Source organism: Ictidomys tridecemlineatus, chromosome Y (genome assembly GCF_052094955.1).
Source record: "Ictidomys tridecemlineatus isolate mIctTri1 chromosome Y, mIctTri1.hap1, whole genome shotgun sequence".
NCBI lineage: Eukaryota > Metazoa > Chordata > Mammalia > Rodentia > Sciuridae > Ictidomys > Ictidomys tridecemlineatus.
In genome coordinates this window covers 23,309,827-23,335,817 of record NC_135494.1, presented here as the reverse complement: position 1 = coordinate 23,335,817, position 25,991 = coordinate 23,309,827, and the positions used below count along the sequence as shown (strand labels likewise).

Sequence of the window (25,991 nt, the reverse complement as noted above, 5' to 3'; positions counted from 1 at the left end):
TGGCAGTCCCGTCTTACTTGGGTTGCTATAGTTTTTTCCATAAACTTGTACAGTGGGACATGGAAATATAATAAGAGATGTCCAATGCACCTGCAAGACTCCAGACCTGGCTCTCCCTGCCACACTGTAGAGCAGATCTTCCCTTGGCCATTGGGACTACTAGCATAGGCAACATAGCACCCCTCCCCGTGCATGTTGTTTGGCAGCACAAGGAGCCCAGAATAGGCAGGGATATTCCACTTGCAGTGCTTTGGTACCTGGTAGAGAGAGTCTCCCTTAAGTTCCAACACTGCTTTGGTAAGGAAGAGTGTATCCCACAGGTCCATGCAGGGTGATGCTATGGGGAGGTCCTAAAGATTTTTAGGAAGTAGGGCTAGGTCACTGAGGGAGCACCCCAAGGTACATTCTGGGACCTCATGCCCATCCTCTCTTTTTCTTTGCTTCCCAGCTCATAATGTCAGCAGTTTGTTCCACTGTGCACTCCAAAGCCCTAAAGTAGTGGAGGAGTCACAAGGTCTAGGGATGGATCCCCCAGAACCATGAGCCCAAATAAGCCTTTGGGCTAATATTACCTTCTATCCCTGGCTAAAGGACCACCTTGCACGGCTCCATGTGGGAGGATCCCGGAAGTAGCGCCCTGGAGGCGGGGCTGCAGCTCCGGGTGTGGTGGGTTTGGCTCCCGGGATCCAGGAGCGGAGAAGGTGAGCTGACCTGGAGCGGCCCCTATCTAGGCGCCCACACGAGGGTGGGACCCGGGAGGAATCTGCCGCCGCACTGGAGCCTCGGTCCCGGGCTGCCTGTCCCCTGGAGCCGTCGGGGCGGTCCCCACAGCGCCCACCGCCCGACCCCGCTGTCCCGGTTCTCACCTGAGGGCTCTCCTTGGCGGAGCTGCTGGTCACAGCAGGTGGGTTTTGATTTGCAGGGTCCTGTTCAGGATGCGGTGGCCTCAGCAGTGTGGCCTGCGCCGTGGACCTCAGAGAAGAGGTGGCCTGACCCGCAGGCCCCCTGGAGAGGGGAGGGCGACGGAGGAGCCCAGGTGACCTGGGGGCAGGAGGCGGTTTAGAAGACAGACCCGCCCAGGTATTTCAGGTCCCACTGACTCTGTGTCCTTTTGTTTTCCTGTCGCACCTGTGGATTTTGTTTTAAGTCCTCGCTTTAAAAACCCTCTCCTGGTTCCTTCTGTGTACCTGACCCATCATTTTAAACCATCTTCCAAGGTCATTTTTTCGTGTATGTGTGGTTCTGGGGATTGAACCCAGGTCCTTGAGCCTGTTAGGCAAGTGACCTACCTGAGCTCCACCCTCAGAGACCCTTGTAATTTTTCCCCCTTGGCCACAAGGTCTAATTGCCAAGGCTGACCTCAAAGGTTCCTCTTCCTCAGCCTCCCTGGTGGCTAGCATGACAGGCATGCACCTGGGACTGTCACACTCTAGCCTGTGATGGGAACTCATGTGCCTCTGTCCAGGGCTGAGCATGGTTCTGCAGAGCTGTGCTCCAGGCTCCCTGCAGGGCTGTGGAGGCTTCTGCTGCCAGCAGCCCTGGTGCCATGGCCAGGGCTCCTCCCAGCCTGGGGCATCAGCTGCCCATTGCTGTAGGCTGACCTTATTTTCTTCTTATGGCACTCGTACATTCTCTGGAGTATGTTGGATGGTTTGTCCATTAGGAGTCTAAAGTTTAACAGTCCACTGTTTTAATGAGTGTCTAGTGGGAGTATAGTTACATTGCTGGTAAGAGAATTAAATGGATTTAACCTATAAGAAGGTTAGTTTGGTAACATTGATTACTAATGCAAACACACTGACCCAACAATTCTGATTCTGGATATTTACCCTCCAGTATCCTGCAAATATGTATTCATAAGCTGTGGCATGCACTAGATAATCTTTGTGCATACATAATTAGACATAAAAATGTTAGATGATGAAACACTGTCATGAGAACGAGATAAGCCATAGACTGGGAAAAAATATTTGCAAAAGAAATGTGATGTGTCACAATTGGTTCATTGATTTCAACAAGTGCAAGGCTCTGATGTGTGCGATATTGATGGCAAGGGGGTTTTGTGTATGTGAAAGGGCCTATGTCAGTGTGGTAGCCATCTTGGGATGCCATAGCAAAATGCCACAGACTGGACGGCTTAACCAACAGAAACTTATCCTTCCCAGGTTTGAAGGCTTGTCGGACTAAGATCAAAGTGCTGGCCAATTCAGTTCCTGATGAAGGCCCTTTTTCAAATGGATATCTTCTTACTGTGTCCTCACACAGGAGAGAGAAAATGGAGGAGGAGGACATTCATTCAGTCCATGGCAGGGAACCCTGTTTACTTTCCATTTAGTTTTGCTGTGACCCTAAAACTTCCCTACAAAATTAGAAAAAAATGGTGATGACAATGAAGAGATCATCAGGGTGACAAGGTAGAGTGTGCTGATGGAATGAGTGGGCTTCTTGTCTAGTATGAAATAACTGTCTTGATGTGGATTTGTCTCTGTGTCTTCTATTCTGTACCATTGCCCTACATGTCTGTTTTGGTGGTAATACCATGCCATATTTTGTTACTATAGCTTTGTAGTATAGTTTAAGGCCCGGTATTGTGTTGTCTCCTACTTCACTCTTCTTGCTAAGGATTGCTTTGGCTATTCTGGGTCTCTTATTTTTTTAAATGAATGTCATGATTGCTTTTTCTATTTCTATAAGGAATGATGGGATTTTAATTGGAATCACATTGAATCTGAATAGCACTTTGGGTAGTATGGCCATTTTGACAATATTAATTTTGCCTTTCAAAGAGCATGGAGATTGTTCCATCTTCTAAGGTGTTCTTCAATTTCTTTCTTTAGTGTTCTGTAGTTTTCATTGTACAGGTCTTTCACCTCTTTTGTTGATTCCCAAGTTTTTTTTTTTTTTTGAGGTTATTGTGAATGGAGTAGTTTTTCTAATTTCTTTTTCAGAAGATTCATCACTGATGTATAGAAATGCATTTGATTTATGGGTATTGATTTTATATCCTGCTACTTTGCTGAATTCATTTATTAATTCTAGAAGTTTTCTGGTGGAGTTTCTTGGATCCTCTATAGAATCATGTTGTCAGCAAATAATGATAGTTTGAGTTCTTCTTTTCCTATTTCCTATTTTCATATTCCTTTAATTTCTTTCATCTGTCTAATTGCTCTGGCTAGAATTTAAGGACAATGTTGAATAGGAGTGGTGAAAGAGAGCATCCCTGTATTGTTCCAGTTTTTAGAGGGAGTGCTTCCAATTTTTATTATAATTCTTGGAATTGAGTAGATTAGTTCCTCTGCTTTATTTGCAAAATTATTTTAGTTTGGGTTAGTTAGCTGCTCAGCACATGCTGAGTGTGTGTGTATACACACACACACACACACACACAGAGAGAGAGAAGAAAAAGTAGTTTTGGTTATTCTAATTCCTTTGCCTTTTAAAATAAAATTTACAAACACAATCTTGACAGGCCTTTGATAGAATTGTGTGAAACCTGTGTGTCAGTTTGGAGGAGAATTGCCATCTGAACTATTTTGAATATTCCAATCCGTGAACATGATATGTCTCTCCATTTATTTAAGTCTTTTTTAGTTTTTCACATTAACATTGAAAACTTTTCTCCATATCAATTCTGATATATTTTGTTGGATTTGCATTCATGCATTTCACTGTTTTTTTGAGTGATTGTAGTTTTAATTTCTATGTGTAAATCTTCATTGCTAATCTATGGAAATATGATTAATTTTTGTTTATCTTATGTCTTTCGAACTTACTTGGAATATCAAGAATTGTTTTTGTTCTTGTTTTATTCCATGGGATTTTCTACATACGCTATTATATCATCTGTAAATTGAGGGAGTTTTACTCCTTCCTTTCTAATCTGTATTTTTTTATTCTTTTGCATTCCTTAATACAGTGACTAGAATTTCTAGTATTCTGTTGAATAAGTGTGGTGAGAGTGGAAATCCTTGCCTATTCTTGTTCTTAGTGGGGAAGAATTCAGTCTCTTACTATGTTGCTAAAATCATAGCTGTAGACTTTTTGTGGATGGTCTTTCTCAAGTTCACATAAACTCTTTGCTGTTTTTAATTGAAGAGAGACTTTGTTTTGTTTTAATCATGTATGAGTGTTAGGTTTTATAAATACTTTTTCTGTGTCAACTGAAAAGATGTGGTTTTTCTTCTTTAGTTTATTGACATGGTGTATTGCACTAGTTGATTTTTAAATGTTGAACCACCCTTGCATACCTGGAAAAAATCCTACTTGGTCATAATTTTTATACATTATTAGATTTGGATTACTAATATTTTATTGATTTTTTTGCACCTAAGTTCGTAAAAACACTTATGCAAGTTATTTTTGTTTGGGTTGGGGCTGTATCTCAGTGGTAGAGAATTTGCCTAGCACATACAAGACTCTGTGTTCAATCTCCAGCATTGTAAACAAACAAACAAAATATAAATTATCTTTGTCTGGTTTTGCCATCAGGGTAATACTAGCCTCATAAAATAAGTTGGAAAGTTTTCTTTTCTCTTCTATGTATTGAAATAGTGTGTGTAAAGTTTGTGTTAATTCTTCTGTAAATGTTTGGTAGCATTCTCTAGTGAAACCATCTGGGTCTGAAGACTTAATTTTTGAGGGCTTTTAAAGTATATAATTGAAGTATATTAATGAATAAATTATATTAATACTTAATTTTTATTATATGAAATGTAGCCTTACATTTATACAGCTTCATATTTCCAAAATAGTTTTTTTTTAAATTTTCCCAGAGGAAGGATGTCAGAGGAGACCATGCTTCACCCTCCTGTTCCACCCCCACCCCCACATGGCCTTTTTCCTTTCCATCTCTTTGATGATTTCAAAGTGAGGAATTGGGAGGTCAGGAAGCCTCCTTGTGGGTGCCCCAGGTGTTTCCTCATAGGGCTGACTGTTGCTAGTACGTGTGAGATGAAGGTGTATCACCAGTGTCCTACATTAGAGAAGAGGCGAGGGAATCAGATGGGGTGTCCCCAGAAACCCCCTGTCCCCATTTCTTTGTGGTAAGAGGGCTTGATAACAAACAGCAGGTGCCAATATGGAGATAGGCACAGAGGGCCCCAGCTGTCCCCTGACTCCACTGTGCTGTTGATGTTATCACTGTGATTATAACAGCAAAGAGAAGCAGGTGTTGGGCATTAAAATAGGAGCATGTAAAATGGAGAAGAGAGGATTTCAGTAGAGAGTCAAGATCACTCTGGGGTTACCTGCAAGGTTACGCTTTGGGGTACCCAAAGTCCTTATGAAAGTAGATTCAGCTTCACAGGCTTCTTTCATTCTGAGCAAACCATTCTGGGTGTACCACACACATCTATGTGAGCAGATACTTATGTCCCAGATTGGCTCATGGCCTTGCAATTGCTCTGGGGTGGAGTCTCTAGGCTGGCTTAGCACCTCTTATGACTGGACTCACTTATAGCTGACCTGAGTCTGCACTCCTCACCTGGAAGCTGATAGCCCATTTTGCACTGTTAGAGGTCATGAAGGAATGTGCTTCCATACCAAATGTTGGCATGAGCAGGAGAGGAATATGACAAGAAGCTGGCAAGAGCCTGCATGGGTTTGCCACAAAGCAGTGGGAGGCTCGGGTTAATTCAAGTTGCTTAAGGTGACATAGCACAGGACTGCATCAAAGCCTGGAATAAGGGCCTGTCATAAGCAATGTCCTTCATATATAAGGAATTCAAATAGCAAAACAAACAAAACACCCAAATAATCTGATTGAAAAAATGGATAATAGATCTAAATAGACATTTATTTTTAAAAAGACATACAAATGGCTAACAAGTATATGAAAAATGTTCAATATCATTAATCATAAGGTAAATGCAAATCAAAACCACAATGATTTAACACCTCACCCCAGTAAGAGTGAGTTATCAGGGTTGGGTTGTAGCTCAATGGCAGAATGCTTGCCTAGCATGTTTAAGACTCTGGGTTTAATTTCCAGGACAGAACAAAAACAAATGTCTATTATCAAAGAGATTAAAGATAACAAGTACTGACAAGTATGGGAATATTTTCACACTCTTGTTAGGAATATAAATTAATATAGTGACTATTGAAAACTGGAGCTTTCTCAAAAATTTTAAAAATAAGACTACCATATGATCCAGCAATCATACTACTGGGTATATATCCAAAGGAAATGAAATCAGTATGTTGAAGAGATATCTACATCCCTGTGTTCATTGCAGCACTATTCACAATAGACAAAGATGGAAATAACCTAAATGATTAATTTATAAAAAGACAAAACTGTGGTACATGTACAGTGGAATACTGTTTGTCCATAAAAAGAATGAAATTATTTTATTTGCAACATCGTGGATGTAACTGGAGGATATTACATTAAATTAAACCAGGCAGAATCAGAGATATTACATGATCTCATTCAGATGTGGGATCCCAAAACGTATATCTCATAGAGATTTAGAACAGAGTGGTGATTACCAGAGCATGGGGGGAGTAGGAGAGAGGGAGAGAAGAGGGAACAGTTTGGCCAAAAGGTACTAAATTATATTTAGATTTGAGAAATTCTGATATTCTGAATGGCAGCTATTATGAAGACAACAACCATAAGTGTAGGGGAGAATGTAGGGGAAAAGGCACACTCATACATTGCTGGTGGGACTGCAAATTGGTGCAGCCAATATGGAAAGCAGTATGGAGATTCCTTGGAAATCTAGGAATGGAACCACCATTTGACCCAGCTATCTCTCTCCTCGGGCTATACCCAAAGGACTTAAAAACAGCATACTACAGGGACACAGCCACATCAATGTTTATAGCAGCACAATTCATAATAGCTAAACTGTGGAGCCAACCTAGATGTCCTTCAGTGAATGAATGGATATAAAAAAAATGTGGCATATATACTCAATGGAATTTTACTCAGCAATATGAGAGAATAAAATCATGGTATTTGCAGGTAAATGGATGGTGTTGGAGAAGATGATACTAAGTGAAATTAGCCAATTCCCCCCCAAAAAATGCCGAATGTTTTCTCTGATATAAGGAGGTTGACTCATAATGGGGTAGGGAGGAGGAGCATGGGAGGAATAGATGAATTCTATATAGGAAAGAGGGGTGAAAAGAAAAGGGAGGGGGAAGGGGATTAGCAAGGATGGTGGAAATGATGGACATCATTAACCAAAGTACATGTATGAAGACACAAATTGGGTGTCAATATACTTTATATACAGAGATATGAAAAATTGTGTATATATATGTGTAATAAGAATTGTACTATATAAAGACATGAATTGGTGTGAAAAAAAATTCTGATATTGCACAGTAGAGTGAGTATAGATAATGTATTAGATATTTCTAAAAGGTTGGAAGAAAGGACTTTGGATGATTTTTCCCCACAAAGCAATAATACATGTTTGAGGAGATAGATAGTGATTTGAACATTACACAATATGTGTGTTTATCAAAGCACCATGTGGTAGGTGTACCATAAATATGTACAATTTTTATATGTTTGTTAAAATAAGTACATACATATCATGCCTATATAATAGGGTTTGGTTTTCTTATTTGTATAGTGGATGAACAAATGGTCCTTAGTCCCAGTAGGGTAATGAGGATTAAAGGAACAATCTAGCACATAGCTTAATAGAATATAAGATCTTGCTTAAGATTACCCATTATTATTGTTAATATGCCTTTTTATCACAAAGGCAGAATTATAATTATGGTAGCCAAAACTTAGCATTAACACAAGTATGATAAAATTGGAGTTGTCATCATTCATAAACCTGTGTGGCTTTTCACTGGATGCTACCAGTCTGAAGCTGTGGCATTCCCCCATGTCAGCCACCCCTCAGCCTTCCTCTCTGCCTTCACTCAGATGGAGTGGCCAGTCTGCCTGCCCCTCAGAACCTCTCTGTGAACTCAATCAACATGAAGTATCTCTTGACATGGAGCCCAGTGATCCTGCCTGGAGAAACAGTACACTATTCTGTTGAGTATCAGGGGTGAGTGATTGGTTTTTGTTTGAATAATTTTTCCTCCCTCAGACAGCAATTAGTTCCTGGAGACACAGCCCCTTCCTTCTTGGCTCAAGGAGGCCTTGTGAGCCCAGGGATGGATTATCTCCAATGATCTGCCCCCTCTGTGTGAGTGGGCATTGAAAGAGTCAAGGAAGCAAGGAACTGCCCTTTGGTTTTGACAGTGAACTCTCTAGAAACATGAATGTATAGACATACATTTTGTTGTGGCTTCTTTTCAACAGTGAGTCAGCTGTCCAAAGAGTTTGACCCTGACTTGAGATGGACAAATCATTGGAGACCCAGATCCTTTGGGAGGAGAGAGAGATCTCAGTTTTCTTGACTATATATAGTCTTGTACTTAGAAGTCAAAACAAATATTCACCCTAAAGATCAGCTGGCCCTGGGGCCTACCAGGCTCTAGTCTTCTCCAGGAATTTGCAACTGTTGAGTAGTGACAGCAGCAGAGAAAGTGCTCAATGTATTTCATTGGCAGTAAATGCAAACTGATCACATTATTTAAAAGTGTGTAAGTATTGTAGGCTCAAGACACAGCTGACAACATTTCTGGATATAGGGAACTTAATATATGAAGGAGGAGATGGGCAGAAAATATACTAGGTCCATTCTTTTTCAATATGGTATCCTTTAGCTACAGGGAGTTATTTAAGTTTAAATTAATTTAAATTAAACTCAAATATCTGCTTCCCGGTCACACCGGTCACATTTTGGATGCTCCAGGGTCATACGTGGCTAGTGGCTGCCATATTGAGCACTACCAGTACTGAACATTTACATCAATTAAGAAAGTTCTACTGGGTAGCAATGCTTGAGGCAATTTCAGAGAGTGATTTGTGCTAGAACAACTGTAAGGCTGAGGCAAAAGGGCTGACTCTGCAGCTGCTTTATAATAGGTGGTTGGAAAGGCCTCTCTGAGGTGGTGACCCTTACATCAGATCTGCAAGGAACCATCCCTGTGAACAGCAGGGACAGATCATTTGAGAGAGTGAACAGCTGGTCAAAGGTCCTTTGGAATTAAGAGATCAGCATTCTGGGAGAAATGACCAGGAGGTCAGTGTGGCAAGAATATCTCTCTTCTGAGCAGGGTGAGAGAGAAGACCAGAATCTTATAGCAATGGGGATGAGTTTGGATTCCATTCTAAGTGCTGTAAAAAGCCATGGAAGACAGAAATGTCATGGTATGCTGAGGGTGGTGAATGGCTTGAAGAACAGCAAGAGCGGAGGCTGGGAGACCTCAGCAAGGCAGGACATGAGGGTGGCTGAGATAAGTGTGCTGACTGTGGACATGGAGAGAAATACACAGATTGGGGTTCATGCCTAGGTTTCCCTTGGCTGGTGACAAAAGGAGTGAAGACTGGATGGTTGGTGAGGGAAGAGAGTGGAGGAGCTGGGGGTGGGGAGCAAATGCTGACTATGAAGAGTGGGAGAATGGAGACAGTTCCCATCACCTTTGCGCCTGGGTCAAGGAGTTGGTGTGACGCTGCATCTTCTTTTCTTTGGCCAGAGAGTACGAGAGCCTGTACATAAGCTGGATCTGGATCCCCACCAGCTGGTGCACAGTCATTGAAGAACCCAAGTGTGACGTCACGGATGACATCACTGCCACAGTCCCTTACAAACTCCACGTCAGGGCCACATTGGGCTCCCAGACTTCTGCCTGGAGCACCCTGAAGCACCCCTTTAATCAAAACTCAAGTAAGGCACTTTTTTTCCTTACTCTCTGCTCTACCATGCTCCCCTTCTCATGTTCACCAAGACTTTCAGGATCCTTTTTATCATCAAAATAATCTTGCAAAGCCAGAGTATGGTGGATGTAAACCACTCTTACTGATACATTTTTGAAAAATATTTTTAGTTATAGATGGACATGATACCTTTGTTTTTATTTGTTTGTTGATTTATTTAATGAGGTGCTGAGGATCAAACCCATTGCCTCACATGGGCTAGGCAAGCGCGCGACCACTGAGCTAAACCCCCAGCTTGCTGATATATTTTTAAAATTGCTGATCACTTCTCTCTCTTTGGTTCTTTGACTTTGGATGTCATTGCTGACTGTCTTGGTTAGGGTTTGTGGATGGTGGAGACCCTGGCATTGGGAACCTGGCTATTCTGGAAATAGGGAGATAGCTCTAAGATTGCCTCTGACTACACCACTCGTACCTCCATAAATCTTATACTGCCTCCCTTCTGGTGCCTCCTGAATTCCATATTTACTGACTGTCAGCAACTTTGTTGTTTAAAAAGATCTGTTTCTTTAATGGCCATGAGAAATAGTACCCTTCTGTGGTTGCTGGGAAATGACTCTTCTAATTTCTATAGTACCTGGAAAATGATTGAAAAAGAAGACAAGAATCCGGGTAGGTGTTCACATATAGCTGAGTGCAAGCAATGGCCAGAGCATGACAGGATGTGCAGAGGTGGAAAACAGTAGAAGAAGCCAGGACTTGATGGATGGCAGGGGGTAGAGAAACAGCTATCCATGTGGCTTTGATATGAAGCTTGTCAAGTCAACAGAAGGTAGCCATGGAAGAGAGAGTGTCTAGGCAAGGTCTGTCTCAAAGCACAATCCTTCTGGCTGCTGTGTGGAAAGTGACCTGGAATGGGCAAGCCTGTCCAGAGCAGTGGAAGAGCGAGGAGAGGGTTGTAACACTCCAGTTGATTCAAGATGGAGCCCAGTCCCAAGCGTGGAGGAGAAGGAGGAGGAGAAAAGGATGAATTCAAGAGACATGATGAGTTAGAAAGGACAAAGGATGGGGCTTGGAGACCAGTTATTAGGGGATAGGGCTGGGAGAGATGGTGATGGTGTCCAGCTTCTGATTAGAGTCAGAGAGAATGCCATCCAAAGCAGAGACACTGGGAGAAGCAACTGGTCTTGAGCAATGAGAGACATCTGTGTCTCTGTGCCCTTTGTGATGGAGATTCCAGCAGAATAGCATGCCATGGATGCCTGACTGGCAGCTGGACATCAGGATCTGGGCCTCAGAGAGGTCAAAGCCAGAGACACACAACACCAGAGTTGGTAGCTAAAGATTTGGGAGAGTATAAGATTATCCAGGGAGAAGATATGGGAGACAAAGGGACCCTGGGGTCTTGGGGAACCTCAGGGTTTAACATGTCTTTTGAGAGAAGATGGATGGGCTGGGAGGTCATGGAGGGAGAAAAGGCTGAAGAAGGCCCCTGCACGGGTCCTCAGGAAAGTGACCTCATGGAATGGAGGGGATGACAGTGTGGTTGCCGGGATGGAAGACTGATGGAGGTGGGAAGCAATAGGGCAGCTCTTCCCCTAAGCAGGTGTGGGTGAGAATGCAGACAGTTGGGAGCTGCAGGAAGAACAAGGGCAAGGGCCTTTGGTAGCCTTTTATTCAGAGGTGGCAGAAGATTCTCTGCTGTGAGTGAGGGCAGAGGAAGTAATGGGACAAGGTCAGGGTGGTTAAGGAGCTTGTGACATTGGGTGGACCTTAGAAGGTGGGGCCTTAGAAGGTGGGGGCGCCCAAGCAAGAGGCTGAGGAAGATGAAGACAGCTTTGAAAGGGAAGTTGGCTCCATGGAACTTGAGGGATGTGGTTCAAATCTCAGTTCAGTCACTTGATGCTTGGGTCCCTGCCTTTTTCTCTGTAAAAGGGGCAACAGGTTGCTTCACTGGATAGTTGTAGGGACCACATGAGAAGAAATGTGTAAATTACTCAGCGGAGTGCTATCCTACCATAGCACTCAACTGTGGGTAGGTGTTATCACTTTTTGCTCTAGGGATGCCTGGAGTCGAGAGCCAGAGAACAGAGGAGTGGAGGGTTGGGGCAGGAACAGGATTGTTGGAATGAAATACCAGTAGGAATTGTGGTGCCAAAAATGGATTCCTCCCTCTGGCCTCCTTCCCAGGCAATGGGAGGACTTAGTGGAAATGGCAGGATTCTAGGCACTGGGGGAGGGCACTGCAGCTCTGCCTCTGCCTGCAGTACCCAGGTAGCACCCAGCACCACCTCCCTCTGGCACCTGGTAGATGCCAAGACTATTGCTGTGGATTGGCAGCTGTTGGAAGGAAGACTGGGGTCAAATAGATAAGGGAGTGCCTTCCAAACTATGTGGGCAGGGCTGTGCTGTCAAACATGGGCTGAGAAGGCCAGAATAAACAGGAAAAGGTCTTGCTGCATGGGGAGCTAAAGAAAGGAGCCTGTAATTGCATCAGAAGGTTGAAGATGTGTTCTTGAGCTATCCCTGCACAGTGGAATCAGCAACTGGGCTGGGTAGCTTGGTGATCTCTTAAAGTCATTCCATCTGTCCTTTTCTGTATGTAAAAGGCCCACTCTGACTTTTCCCCAGGAATGTGAAAGATCCTTCTTTAAGGCTCCCCTATAGAGGATCTTCTGCCCTTAACCTTGTTGGGAGCAGAGGTTCTTAGCCTCAACTGCATGCTGGAGTCGAGGAGGAGCTTGAGAACCACACTCCTGGGGTCCATTCCTGGAGGGTCTGATTTGACTGATTTGTGTGCATCCTGTTCATTGGGAGTTCAAAATTCTTTCTAGTTATTTTAATTATAGCTGGACTTGGGATTGCCTGGTACAAAGAATAAACACCCCTCATGGGGGAGTTAGAAACATAGACATGGGCTCAAATTCTGGTTATTAACTGTGATTCTGGGAAAGTCCCTTAACATTTCCATACAAACAGAATAATATTTACCCTCTTAGGTTTCCTGGGTGGATTAAATGAGACAAGTATGCAGAATGCTTAGGACAGAGGTTCCTGGCCCAACACTGTCAAAAAATTCTTCTCTGAACTTCGGGTCATTTTCTCTAATAATATCTATCCTCCATAAAGATGGAGGTCAGAGGACCTGGATCTGCAAGGCACATATGGATTCATCATCAGTAGAGAGGGGGTGGGAGCTGCCTCTGTGACCCCTTCTGTTCTTGGCCTGCTGGTGGGGATTCCTCTCTCTTTGGGATCCAAGTAATGTAAAAGATGATATTTATATTTAAATTGTAATTTCTAGAGTCAATGTTAAAATTTGTAAAAAGCCTTTGACTTGCCAATAATATCCCTCTGTCAGGATGTGAGATGAGGCCTAGAACAGAATAGCTAACCTATCCACAGGCCTCTGGTGGTTTGCAGATGTCTGAAAGTATTCAGATGCCTGTACATGCCACTGTCTATGAGAACTATAGGGATGCACGTGCCCTGCTAGGTATGTTCATTCCTAAGAGGAAAAGATGGGGCCCAGCTATGCTCCACATAGATCCAAGTTCAGGCAGGTGTTTGGCAAGCATTAAGAAATGGCATCTGCTCATTAGATGAGCCAAGGTGAAGAGCAATGTCTACTAAAATATTAGGTTAGTGGAACCTGGAGCACACAATTTTAGAAGGGAAAGTAATAATGTCTACTTGAGTATGTAATCCCTTTTCCTCTTTTCTTGAGTATATATATTTCTGGAAAAGAATAGAAGACTTTATCAAAGTTAAGAGGCCAAAAAAAAAAAAAAACAGAATCATAGTAAATCTTTGCCATTTGGGTTTCATTCATTCATCATTAAAAAAGTGGTCCTGCCTGGGACTGGCTTTGATTCTGCCCTTGTCTTGCCAACAGCCATCCTCACCCCACCCAGGATGGAGGTGTCCAAAGATGGCTTCCACCTGGTCATTGAACTGGAAGACCTGGGGCCACAGTTTGAGTTCCTTGTGGCCTACTGGAGGAGGGAGCCTGGTGCCAAGGTGAGTCGGGCTTTGCGGGGAGATGGCATAGCTCTCTGAGGGTGGGTGAGGAGAGCCAGGTCCTGCAGTGCTCACTGTCTGGGCAGCCTGAGAATGAGCAGCTATGGGTGAAGCCTGTGGAGGGAGAGATGACTAGATGCTCACCATTCTGTGGGCCTCTTTAAAAAATAAAAATGCCTTAGTCCACTTTGGTCTTGGCTGGGAACATTTTCAGGCAGATCTGCTGAAGTTTGGGGGACAGCCTCATGCCCCAAACTAAGCTAGATTAACCTGAAACATCTTTTGAATGGACTTTTCCCCTCTCTCATCAGCTGATCTCAACCAGTTAAGGGAAGCAGGCCAGGGTGTTCCAGATCAACTGGATGATTTCAAGAGCCTACGAGGCTGGTACAAGCCTCTTGAGGGTGTGGATCTTGGCAGGGAAGAGAAGGGGGCAGCCAGCCAGGAGCTGGCTTATGAATAAGCCCATTTAATTAGGAGCAGGTAGGCCATGCAGAAAGCCCGGGAGGGAGCTGCCCCTCCCCGTGGGAAGGCTGCTGTAGTCCAGGTGAGTGGAGTCCAGCCCTCACAAAACAGCAGCAGCAGAAGGGGTGGGGCACCAATGGAAAGTGAGGGGACACTCAAATCCTTGGAGCCCCTGTCCAAGCTGAGAGGGAGACAGGGCCTAGAGGCCCGCTCCCATGAGCACCAGGAAGTAATGGGCTTTCTCAGAGTATTAATATGGGCTCTAACAGAATACCTGAGCAGAGCTGGCAGAGTCTCCTTTCTCCAGGGACCCCTACCTGTGGTGGCCTTGCTTCCTTCCGCTGAGTCCTCTTCCTGTGGCTCCCTACCCAGCTTACTCCCAGGCCCTGCCCTTCATCACACCTTCCAACGTACGCCTATGATGGTGCCTTCCTAGCCACTCAAGGCCTCTGAGCCTGAGGCCTCTCACAGTATCCTCTACCCTTTATCCCTACTTCCAGATCTAGGTATTCAGTTTCCCAAGACCAAAGTCTTTGGAGAGGAATCCCATTGTTCATGTTTATCGGGCCAAGCTTAGTGGTTGCAAGGAGCTAGTTGGTCTCTGATAGGACCCTTCTCAGACCGGAGGTATCCCAGATCACTTAGTGGTGTCTGAGTTCAGTGCATATGCCCTGCCACACACTCAATAGGGGCTTTAGGTTGGGAAGTGTCCCCTGGAACGTGTGTGGGGGCAGGTAGGGCAGGCAATAATACCAGCCCTTATCCCCATGAGGTCAGAGCCAACTGATAGGACATGGCATTGCCAACCAGACAGGTGGAGTGATGCTGGGGACAGGGTCAGCACCTGGCAGGAGGCAGCACACAGCTCCCTCAGATTCTTTGGGACAGAGTGGCTCCCCACCCTTGTAACTGGCAGGGCCAGTGCTCAAAGAGAAGTATGTGCCCTGAGTCACCTAGGCTCAGCCTACACAAGCCTCTGCAGGCTCAGATGCAGAGCACAGGCCCGGGGCAGGCGGTAGATGTGGAAAGGTGGACAGCGGAGTGCATAGACAGAGGGATGGATGGGCAAGTGGGGAGGCATGGCCCACCAGCTCTCTGATTTTATGCACTGATCTCTGTGGCAGCAGTGACCATGCCAAATCCTTGCCCAGTCAGATTTACAAATTTCCAGTCTCTGCTCAAGTATCATCCTTTCAGAAAGGTTTCCGCTAACCACATTGTCTAAACTAGTGCCTCCCTGTCACTCTCTAGCCCCTTGCCTTTTCTCTGCACAGCTTTTATGGCCACCTGACATGTATTTATATATTGTTGGTCTTCCCCACGAAAGCTCTACAACAGCAGAGACTTTGCCTCCTTTGTTATATGCTCTGTCCCTGTTCCTGGAACAGTGCCTGATACTTATTAGGTGCCTAATAAACGTGAGTGGATAAACGAGCAAGTGAGTGCAAACATGCGTGAGTTAACAGGAAACATTCTGTACGTACCCCAGATAGGAAATTTCTGCAGTGTTCCCTTCCTGGCTCTCCTCAACCTTTCCAGTCCTGCTACCCTCAGAGAATAACTGTGTTTTCTATTCTCCCAAAGGAACAGACCAAAGTGGTGAGGAGTAGGGGCGTTCCTGTGCACCTGGAAACCATGGACCCAGGAGCCACATACTGTGTGAAGGCCCAGTCTCTGGTGAAGGTCATCAGGAGGCACAGTGCCTTCAACCAGGCAGTGTGTGGAGGTGCAAGGTAAAGAAGATCTGCCTGTCCCTTGGGCCCCCGCAGAGGTGACAGCCCCTCTTGGTGCATGCTCAGGTGCCTTTGATTCTGAGCCTTCCCTTGATTTCACAGACCTGGGTGGGTTCTGGTGGTGAATGTGTGCAGGAGGCCATCCTAGTGCTGGGTGGGAATCTTTAAGCAGCTGTTACTCTCCCCGTGAGAGCTTCCTCCTCCCTGGGCCAGATGTGTCAAGGCTGATGAATACTGCCTGTGATTAGAGGTGGCTGCAGGAGAGGCCACCAGGTTCCTTGGCGAGCCTGGGAAAGAGGTCATACACCATACAATGCCACAGTTTCTTGTATTGGAAGGGGCTTTATGGAGTGTCTCCAGAAGCCTCTTTTTTTTTCCCCTCTTGACATTAATTTTTTTTTTTTAGTTGTAGATGGACACAATACCTTTAATTAATTAATTAATTAATTTTTTTTATGTGGTGCTAAGGATTGAACTCATTGCCTCACAGGTGCAAGGCAAGTTTTCTACCACTGAGCTACACCTCCATACCCCCCTTGAAATGTTATGGTCTAAAAACTTGAATAACTTGAAAACTCTTTTGGAAAAAATAAACCCAACAAAATTCTACATCCTATGATCCTACCATTCAAATATCACCACTTGTGTGTGTGAGTGAGTGATCTTTTAGCCTTGAATATATAGTACATTCATATGGTGCAAAAAATATAAGAGACACATGGAAATTTTATTTTTCATATCCATTTTCCCCACCCATAAAATTCCTATACCCTCTACCATAAATCCAGACTTCTTGCATACACTTCTGAAGACTTTTTAATGCATATACAAGTAAATGAGAATATGTTTGCATATATTGCCTTTCCTTTTCTTTGTGGGGTGGGTACTAGGGATTTAACTCAGGGGCACTTGACCCCTGAGCCTCATCCCTAGCCCTATTTTGTATTTTATTTAGAGACAGGGGTCTGTCTGAGTTGCTTAGCATCTCTCTGTTGCTGAGGCTAGCAAAAATGGTGGCATGTTCTATCTATTTTTCTGGATCTTGTCTTTTTCTTTTTATGTATCTTATAGATTTTGCCGTATTAATGAAGTAGTTCCTTTATCCTTCTTTATTGCTACATACTATTTCATTATATGTATATGAAATAACTGATTTAACTAGTCCCCTATTAATGGGCACTTAGTTTTTCCCAAAATATTTTGCTATTATAGCCAATGCTCTAATTAATTTCCTCTAATACATTGATTATTTTGCCAGGGATGAGTGTGTAGCTCAGTGGTAGAGGGCTTGTCTAGCATGCACAAGACCTTAAGTTTGACCCTCCCAACATTGTGAGAAAAAAAAAGATAATTTTTCTGATATACATTTATTTGAAGGATAAATTATTCGAGGTAGATTGACTTGGTTGAAGATATAGACCTTTAATTTTGATTGCTGTTTTCAAATTGCCCTCCAAAGGAGCGTAGCCCTCAGTCATTACCTACACGTCGGAGTTCTATAGCATATAAACACTGTGCCTATTTTTCTGTTTTTCCCCAATAACTAACATATCTATAACTGTTCCCCTGTAAATTTTCTGATTATTATTTTATTCACTTTCATAAAAAATCATGTCTTGTTTAAAAAATCCAATCAACACAGAAATTTTAAAAAGGGTCAGAGTTAAATATTGTCCACTCTTCCCCATATACCACTCAGGAGGTTTCCTTTGGTGAGTCTGGCATTTAATCCTCCCAGTACTGTCTGTGTGATTCCAGTGCTCACACACACAAAGGGGCCTATCCCATACCTAGTGTTCTGTGCCTGGCTCGTCTTCACTTGGCAATATATCATGAGCATCATTTTATGTCGGTATCTTTGGGTCCACCTCAGTTTTTTTAAATGCTGCATAGTAAACCAGTATATTTACTATCTCCTTATTAATGAGAATATTTTGTGTTTTCTAGTTTTTTGCCACTATAAACCATGCTGTAGTAACCAAGTGTGTATCTGTCCCAATTCTCATTTTAATAGCTGAATGACTAGCCTACCATTCTGGTGAATCCCCTTTATTGGGTATTTGAATCACTTCTGTTTGCTTTTGGGGGGAGGGGAGGTACCAGGGATTGAACTTAGGGTCACTCAGCCACTGAGTCATGTCTCCAGTCCTATTTTACATTTTACTTAGAGACAGGGTCTTACTGAGTTGCTTAGCACCTTGCTTTTACTGAGGCTGGCTTTGAACTTGTGATTCTTCTGCATCAGCCTCCCGATCCGCTGGGATTACAGGCAGGCGCCACCACACCCAGCTTTCATTTGCTTTTGAAGATGATATTCATTCTTTTATTAAATGAATATTTACTGAGTATTCACTGTGTGCCAAATCCTGGCCTGTGCACTTGGATACAGCAGGGAAATCCCTGCTCTCAAGAACCTCCCCTCTAGTGGAGACAGACTCCCAACAAGCAAAAGATGGGATGGTATCAGTGGGTTCCATGAGGAAAATGTACCAGAACATGCCTGGAGGGGTGGGAGGGGCAGGGACCACTCTGGGCAGAGAAGGGGGTTCTGTTGCTGTATTCCAGAAGTTTCCATGAACAGACCGATGCATATAATTGTTTCCTTTCTTGGAATTATTTTTTTGGAATTGAAATCATAGGAGTGGATTGAAAGGGTATTAACATTTGTGTATCTCTCAATGTACTCTGCTAAAATAATTTTCAAAATCTTTGAAATAATATGCATGGCCCCAGCCACTTGTGTGACTACCAGCTTCTCCACAACCTCCCTGGCTAAGTTATCCTTCACATTGTGAGCTAACTACCCGACCAGGGGGGGCTTAAATGAGCTACTCCAGGTTACACAGAACGGAGATGGGAAAATACTGCATTCCCCTTCTGCATCTCCAGATGCCCAGGTCTGGTCCTTTCTGCTACATTTACAATTATAATAATTATGGGCTTTGGAGCTAACCCTATCTGTGTGACCTGGGGTAAATTGCCTAACCATTCTGAGCATAGCATCATCTTATAAAAGCAGAGAAACTCATGCCCATTGCAAAGAACAGGGGTTTACCACCCAGCCCCCAGAATAGAGATGGAAGGAGGAGCCACATAACAGGGGCTTGATATATCATAGTTATTATGTGACTGTTTTCCGGACTTAATATTCTCCTCCATAAGATGGATCAGTGCTAAGAGCAAATTGCGAGACACTTTGTTTTCGGTTACCACCAGCCAGTTCTGGGGCCTGGCCGGGTGCCTTCCTCTGGCAGCTGTGCCAGGTATGTGCTAACACCACTCTTGCCTTCACACACAATGCTCCTCCCTTCCCCTTCCTGAGAAAGAGATTTTAATCTTCTCTGGAGCTTTCTGGAAAGCATACCTTAATCTAGATTTTCTAGATTAAATCTAAAATTTAGATTTTAGAAAAATGGCGGCAATTTTGGTCACCAGGGCACATTATCAAATCTCAGGTTTCTGGCTTCTGCCGTCTTGATTGACATTCGGCGTCAACTCCAGGGGTCAGGGGAGGCCTGGGTTTAGAGGCTTCCCCTTCATTGTGGTTTCTAAGCGTCTTCTTGTCTTTCTGTCTCCAGAAGAGGCTCTCCCGCTGGCCCTGGCCCTGTTTGCCTTCCTTGGCTTCATGCTGATCCTTGTGATTGTGCCGTTCTCCATCTGGAAAATGGGTCAGCTGCTCCAGTACTCCTGCTGCCCCGTGGTGGTCCTCCCAGACACCTTGGTAAATAAGCTTCCTCTTTCCTTGCAGCATGATGCTGATCAGAGGGCTGTACCTTAGGCCTTAGGTGGGCATGGCATGATTTTTGTGGGTTTTTTGGTTTTTAGAGAAGAGCACTGTCTCAGTCTGTATTGCTAGAATAGAATATCACAGATTGGGTAATTCATAAACAATAGAAGTTTATTTGGTTCTGAGGAAAATATGACCTTTTACCTTTGGGTTTGACTTTATTTTGCTTAACATAATATTCTTAAGTTCCATTCTTTATGACTGGCTGAAACTCCATTGTGTATATATACCACATTTTCTTTATCCATTCTTCCATCGATGGACACCTAGGCTGGTTCCACAGTTTGGCTGTTGTGAATTGTGCTGCTATAAACATGGGTGTGCATGGATTACTATAGTATAACAACTAATTCTTCAGGATAAATACTGAGGAATGGTATAGCTGGGTCATATGGTGGTTTCATTCTTAGTCTTTTGAGGAATCTCCATGCTGATTTCCGTAGTGGCTGTAGTAATATACAATCCTACTAACAGTATAGAAGTGTTCCTTTCTCTCCATGTCCTCTTCAGCATTTATTATTGTTTGTGTGCTTGATGTTGCCATTCTAACTGGAGTGAGATGAAATCTCATTTTAGTTTTGGTTTGCATTTCTCCAATTGCTAATTATGTTGAACCTTTTTTTAATGTATTTGTTTGCCATTTGCATTTCTTCTTTTGAGAGATCTGTTTAATTCATTTGCTCATTAATAAATTGAGGGGTTTTTTTGGGGGGGAATACCAGGGATTGAATACAGGGACACTCAACCACTGAGCCACATCCCCAGCCCTGTTTTGCATTTTATTTAGAGACAGGGTCTCACTGAGTTGCTTCGCACCATGCTTTTGCTGAGCTGGCTTTAAACTTGGGATCCTTCTGCCTCAGCATTCCCAGCTGCTGGGATTATAGGCGTGCACCACAGAGCCTGGCTGAGTTTTTTTGATGCTGAATTTTTTTGAGTTATTTATATATTCTGGCTATTAATCCTCTGTCAGAAGAAGCAGCACAGTTTTTCTCCTATTCTGTAGGTTCTTTCTTCCCATTCTCAAGTCCTTTTACGATCTACATCAATCCATTGGTGAAAGTAGAGCCCTCAGCTAATCATCTCTCAAAGGTCCCACCTTAAGGCTGTTGCCTTGGGAATTCAGTTTGCAATACATGCTTTTGGGAGAACATATTCAAACCACAGCAGTTTCTAATCAGAGGGTCTAGGAGAGATCTCCCTTCTCCAGGGTATAGGCATCTCCCTGAGGCCACCTCTGCTTTCTCCCAGGACCTGGCATGAACACAACCTGGTGTTTGCCCAGCCCAGGATGCTTGCCATTTCAGGAGTCATACACATTTTTTCTCTTCTGAACTGTCCTGCTGAACCTTCTTGGTCCCTTTCTACAGTTCCAACAGTGGCTACATTCAATAACATACTCCAACTCAATATATTCAACTGATCCGCCAAGGGCATCAGGGTAAAGAGCATGTGTGGGAACATGGGAAGTCTGGACTATGCTTTGTCTTTGGTGGGGATGGCGTGGGATCATGGGGGGCAATTTGGACTTCATAGTGACTCCCAAAGACTAGGGGTCTCTGCCGGTGTTCCTAGCTCTGCACTAGCCTAGGATTCTTATTCTACTCCAGGGAACACAGAGCACAGGAGTGAGTGTGCCTGGGGCCATGGTGGGGATGTGCCCGTGCCATGGTGGGGAGAAGCAGAAGCCAGCAGTTCCCACACGGTGCATCTGGCCACCTCTCTAGATGCCTCCCTGGATATTCCAACTTCTATTCTGTTTTTTTTCCCCTGGATTTCTAAAGTGGACAAATTCTCTGAGTCAATGCATTTCCCCACGGTGCTGTGTGAGAGATAGATCATTAGTGTCCATTAAATCCCAAACACATTCTGGAGCCGGGCGTCACTACCACCATCCCCCTTCTCTCAGCAGAGCCTAGCTTCTCCGACAGTTGCATTGTTTATACATAATCCTCCAAACTTTAAAAAAAAAAAAAGCGATTTCCAGCCAGCCTTGCAAAATCCACTCATCTTGCCAATTAAACTGTAGAAAATTACCAATCGGAAATCCTTGGCAATTCTCCAAAATGTCCTTCCAGGTTTGTGCTTATTTTATCTGTGTGGGTGAAATGATATATGTCTATATCTACAATTTTACAATTGGGATGGCTGCACTCTGAAATGTGCCATGAAGAATTCCTTTCCATTAAAGTTTATATCACCATGTAACAGTCAAAGCAAAAGTACCCATGCAAGGACAATCATGTTAATTCGGTCCAGTGTATATTTTCTATTTAAAAATATAATTTTTCCCCATGTCTTTCATCCATAGTTGCTTCCCAGGGATGGGGCTTTGGTGCTAAAGGGTCTTTCTTTCCTTTCTGTGACTGACTTCATTCTTTCTTTTCTTGCTGTCCTATTCTACTCTAAGGTGGGTGGCAAGCATAGAGATGGCCCCAAGTTAGTAACATTGGATCACCCCAAATGTGGCCTTGTGTGCTTCACAGAAAGTGGCATTTGTGAGTTCAGATGCTTTTGGGGATCAAATAGGTACTGGAAAAAAATGTCAATGCAGTACAATGACCATCACTCAATAAGAAGAGGTGATGGACCCAGGGAAAATCATTCCATCTAAAGAAAGCAGCTGCTTTTTAGCTCCAGAAGGTTGCCACAAAGGTCTGAGCCAGTGCTGCCAGACCTCCAAGATTCATTTATTTATTTTTTGCAGTGCTGGCGATCAAACCCAACTAGACATGCATTTTCCCACCAAGCTACACCCCAGCCTGAGATCTCCAAGATGTAAATAGGAAACCTCGAAGTCCAGATCCTTATGAGAAATCTCATGATTTTTAAATATTGAAAACATATTTTGGGGGGCCTGGGTTGTGGCTCAGTGGTAGAGCACTCGCCTAGCATGCATGAGGCACTGGGTTTGATCTGGCACCACATAAAAATAAAAACAAATAAAATAAATAAACTACAACTAAATTAAAAAAAATGATAACACATATTTTTAAAATATCATTGGAACCTTGCTTGAAAGTTAGTTCTAATTGTGCAACAATGTTTAATTTTTTTTTTGAGGGGTACCGGAGACTGAACTCAGTGGCACTTGACCACTGAGCCACATCCCCAGCCCTATTTTGAATTTTATTTAGAGTCAGATTCTCCCTGAGTTGCTTAGCACACTGCTTTTGCTGAGGCTGGCCTTGAACTCGCAATCCTCCTGCTTCAGGCTTCTGAGCTGCTGGGATTATTTAATTTAAATGTTTTAGAATTGTGCTGTCCTTTAAAGTCATGTGTGATAGATTGGGAGGACAGTACAAAAGATTTGAAAAATTTTAGTAATTTTTTACTGCATGTTAAATGACAATATTTTGGTGTATCTGTTAAATAAAGTATATCACTAACAATAACTCCACCCATTTCTTTTTACTTTTTAAAATGTGCTGCTAGATTTTAAAAATTGCATATGTGGCTCTCATTGCTTTCACTGGACAGCACTGCTCTAGGATTTAAAAATAATCAAGCAAACCACTACAGGTTTGGCAGTCAGGGTCCTGAGAATCTGACTAGGACCAGCAGCAGTGAATTGATGGCCGCTCCAGGCTAACACTCCTGCTCAGAGAGCCCTTCTTGTGTGATATCTTTTCTTATTGTCAGTTGGACATCAAGAATAAATCCCTGAAGCTGCCTCTTTAGAAACAGGATCAAAGGTGATTGGCTGGATGATGCTGATGTCCAGGAGACCAAGGTGGTGGAAACCATCATGCCTGTTCATTTGTGTGCATGTACTTTAGGAGTGATGACCAGGAGGTCAGTGGGAGGTAACTATAGAAGAACACAGAGAATTTGTGGAGGTGAGCATACTAGCAATGAAGTCCCTTTGAATAAATGGGTATCTGCATGTTTGCAACTAGCAATGATTATGCACCAGGGTCTCAGGAAAAAAAAAAAACATGAGTAAGAAAGAAACTGCATTTATGAGCACCTTCTCTGGACTTGGCACTGTGATAGTTGCTGTTCATGAAGCATCTTAGACTATTTCTTTGTTCTTCAGCTCTTGTTGGAAAATGGTTAGTTCCCCCCCACCCCCGCCCCCCGAATTCTGGAATTTTGGAGCATTGACGCATCAGGGCCTGGAGGGAATAGCTTGGCAGTGAACTGGGAGATGACCTCAGCAAATGCTGGAAGTCACTGATCTAGGGGTTGGAATTGTCTTTGGGATTTTTTTAACAGCTTGAAATTTCATCAAATAATTGGGATTTTTGTGACACTCTTTACTCTCACTACTTTCTACTAGTGACATCTAATAATCATCAATGAAAATTAATTTTCAGAAAGTAACCAATTCACCCGAGAAGTTAATCAGCTGCAGAAGGGAAGAGGTGGATGTCTGTGCCACAACTGTGCTGTCTTCTGAGGAACTCTTCAAGGCCTGGATCTAGACCTGAGGAAGGGCCCACAGACTGGCCTGCAGGACACAGGACTCTTGAGGGGTGAGGCTGTGTTCCTGTTTTCCTCCACGGATGAAGGACAAGAGAAGTCTGAAGAGCCTGCCGTGTCCATGTACGGGAGCAACTGTCAGAGGCTGAGTGTCGTGCCAATGGCACTAGTGAGAGTTCAGGAGATGTGACTTCCAGACCCGGAGCTGACATTTGCTAGCTGAGTGACCCTGGGAAAAGTGACTTCATCCCTCTGGTTCTCAGGTTTCTCTTTTGCAATGGGGATTAACTACGCACCTGTCTCTGCTCTCTGTCTCTCTTTCTATGTATGTAAATACATTCAGCCCTTGCAGGTCTGTGGGTGGCATTCATGCCGGGAAAGGCCAGTGCTCCTGGAGAGCAGGATATAAATGTGGAGTAAGAAGGACCAAAGGCCATACGTGAGTTGGCTTGGGCTCCCCGCTTTCTCAGAGGAAATGGAAGAGGAAAGGAAGGATGGGAGCAAGTGTTGATCTCACTTCAAGCCAAATGCTTATGCAGAGGTGGAGGGCTCAGCAAGCCATGGTGGGTGACCTGGAAGGCCACAGCCCCCCTACATAGGCAGTGCACCAGTGCTGGGGATCCACAGAACACCATCAAGTGTGGACTGAGTGCACATGTTGAGGACGGCGGGTAAAATGTGTGTGTGGTGTGATGAAAGGGCAGGAGGTGGTCGGTTCCAAGTGTAATGTTTGCAGCGTCTGTTTTTCCTGTGGCATTGTCAAAGTGCAGAAGTAAAAATCAAAAGGGGTGGTCTTTTTGGTTCCTGCAAAAAAAGTAGGCTTTGGGGTTTTATTTACATCACCAGCCTTGGGTCCAGAGAAGTGTAAAATACACACAATTCTGGCTTCATGCTTCAGCCCATAGTCACAGGCTGCCTGCTTTGGGGACAGCTTCTGCTGCACAAGAGCTCCAACTGACTCAGGTGGCAACAAGATCACCTGACCAGGGCGCTCTTGGTTTTTCCCAGAGGCCCCTTTCCATAGGATTTATGTGGGGACTTCCTTTTCCTTTAGGCATTCCACTCAGAGATCCAGATTCTGCCTCTTCTACTCTGCTTTTCCTGTTCTCAACTCTGGAAGCCACTACTCTCTCCTCTCCCCAACTAGGTGATAGAGCCTAAGACTAGAGAAGGAGTGGAGGGAGGAAGTTTCTTGAGGAGTGAAGGATTGATTGTTGATCAAGACCTGTACCTTTTTATTCCGCACTCCCTCCCAGGTCTGGAGCCTCTGAGTGGGTTCCTCTCTACCCCCACTTCCTGGCCCTTCCAGCCAACCTGTGGTGGGGACAGTCTAACTGCCTCAACTAGTTGTCTTTCCCTTTGTAACACCACCACCCCACCATCCTCTCTCCACCTGTCAGGGTCTCAAGTAGATTGGGGAGGGCTGTGTCCAAGAGTGAGATATCCTAAGTGCTTTGCCTTTATGTTCTTCTTGTTGGTTCGACTCCTTTATGGAGAGTATGTGTGAATTTTATACTGTGCCTGAACTGGAATCATGTTCATTTTATAAAAAATAAAGACCACATGACTACATGGGTCATACTTGATCCTTCCTCTTCCCTGTCTCTTTAATCTGTATCGTCCCTCCATCACCTTACCAAGCCCAGAACCAAGAAATGACCCCTGACCTCCTCTGCTTGAATCTCTCACAGGATTCCATCCATTTTGCTAGTCTGTATAGGTACATGGAAATTTCTCTCAATTCTTTGTTGTCTCCCCATGTCCCCAACACATGTGTTTATTGAGCCCCAACCATGCACCAGGCAGTGAACTAGTTCTTGAT

At 43.9% G+C, this 25,991-nt stretch overlaps 1 protein-coding gene across 1 annotated transcript; it reads left to right on the top strand.

Annotated features, from left to right (window-relative positions):
- Positions 1–610: 610 nt before the first annotated feature.
- On the top strand, positions 611–24,861 carry LOC144371893 (interleukin-20 receptor subunit beta-like). Its single transcript, XM_078035197.1, has 7 exons — positions 611–666; positions 7,872–8,021; positions 9,559–9,749; positions 13,635–13,759; positions 15,809–15,950; positions 19,539–19,678; positions 24,064–24,861. The coding sequence occupies exons 1-7, from the start codon at positions 611–613 to the stop codon at positions 24,169–24,171; spliced, it is 912 nt and encodes a 303-aa protein (XP_077891323.1). The 3' UTR covers positions 24,172–24,861.
- Positions 24,862–25,991: the final 1,130 nt, after the last annotated feature.

What these genes read in the sequence shown, in the direction of transcription:
- LOC144371893 (XM_078035197.1), top strand. Translation starts at nt 611, where the DNA reads ATGTGGGAGGATCCCGGAAGTAGCGCCCTGGAGGCGGGGCTGCAGCTC. An exon ending in TATTCTGTTGAGTATCAGGG is followed by an intron (nt 8,022 to 9,558) that starts GTGAGTGATTGG and finishes TTCTTTGGCCAG; the next exon opens with AGAGTACGAGAGCCTGTACA. An exon ending in CAACCAGGCAGTGTGTGGAG is followed by an intron (nt 15,951 to 19,538) that starts GTGCAAGGTAAA and finishes TGTCTCCAGAAG; the next exon opens with AGGCTCTCCCGCTGGCCCTG.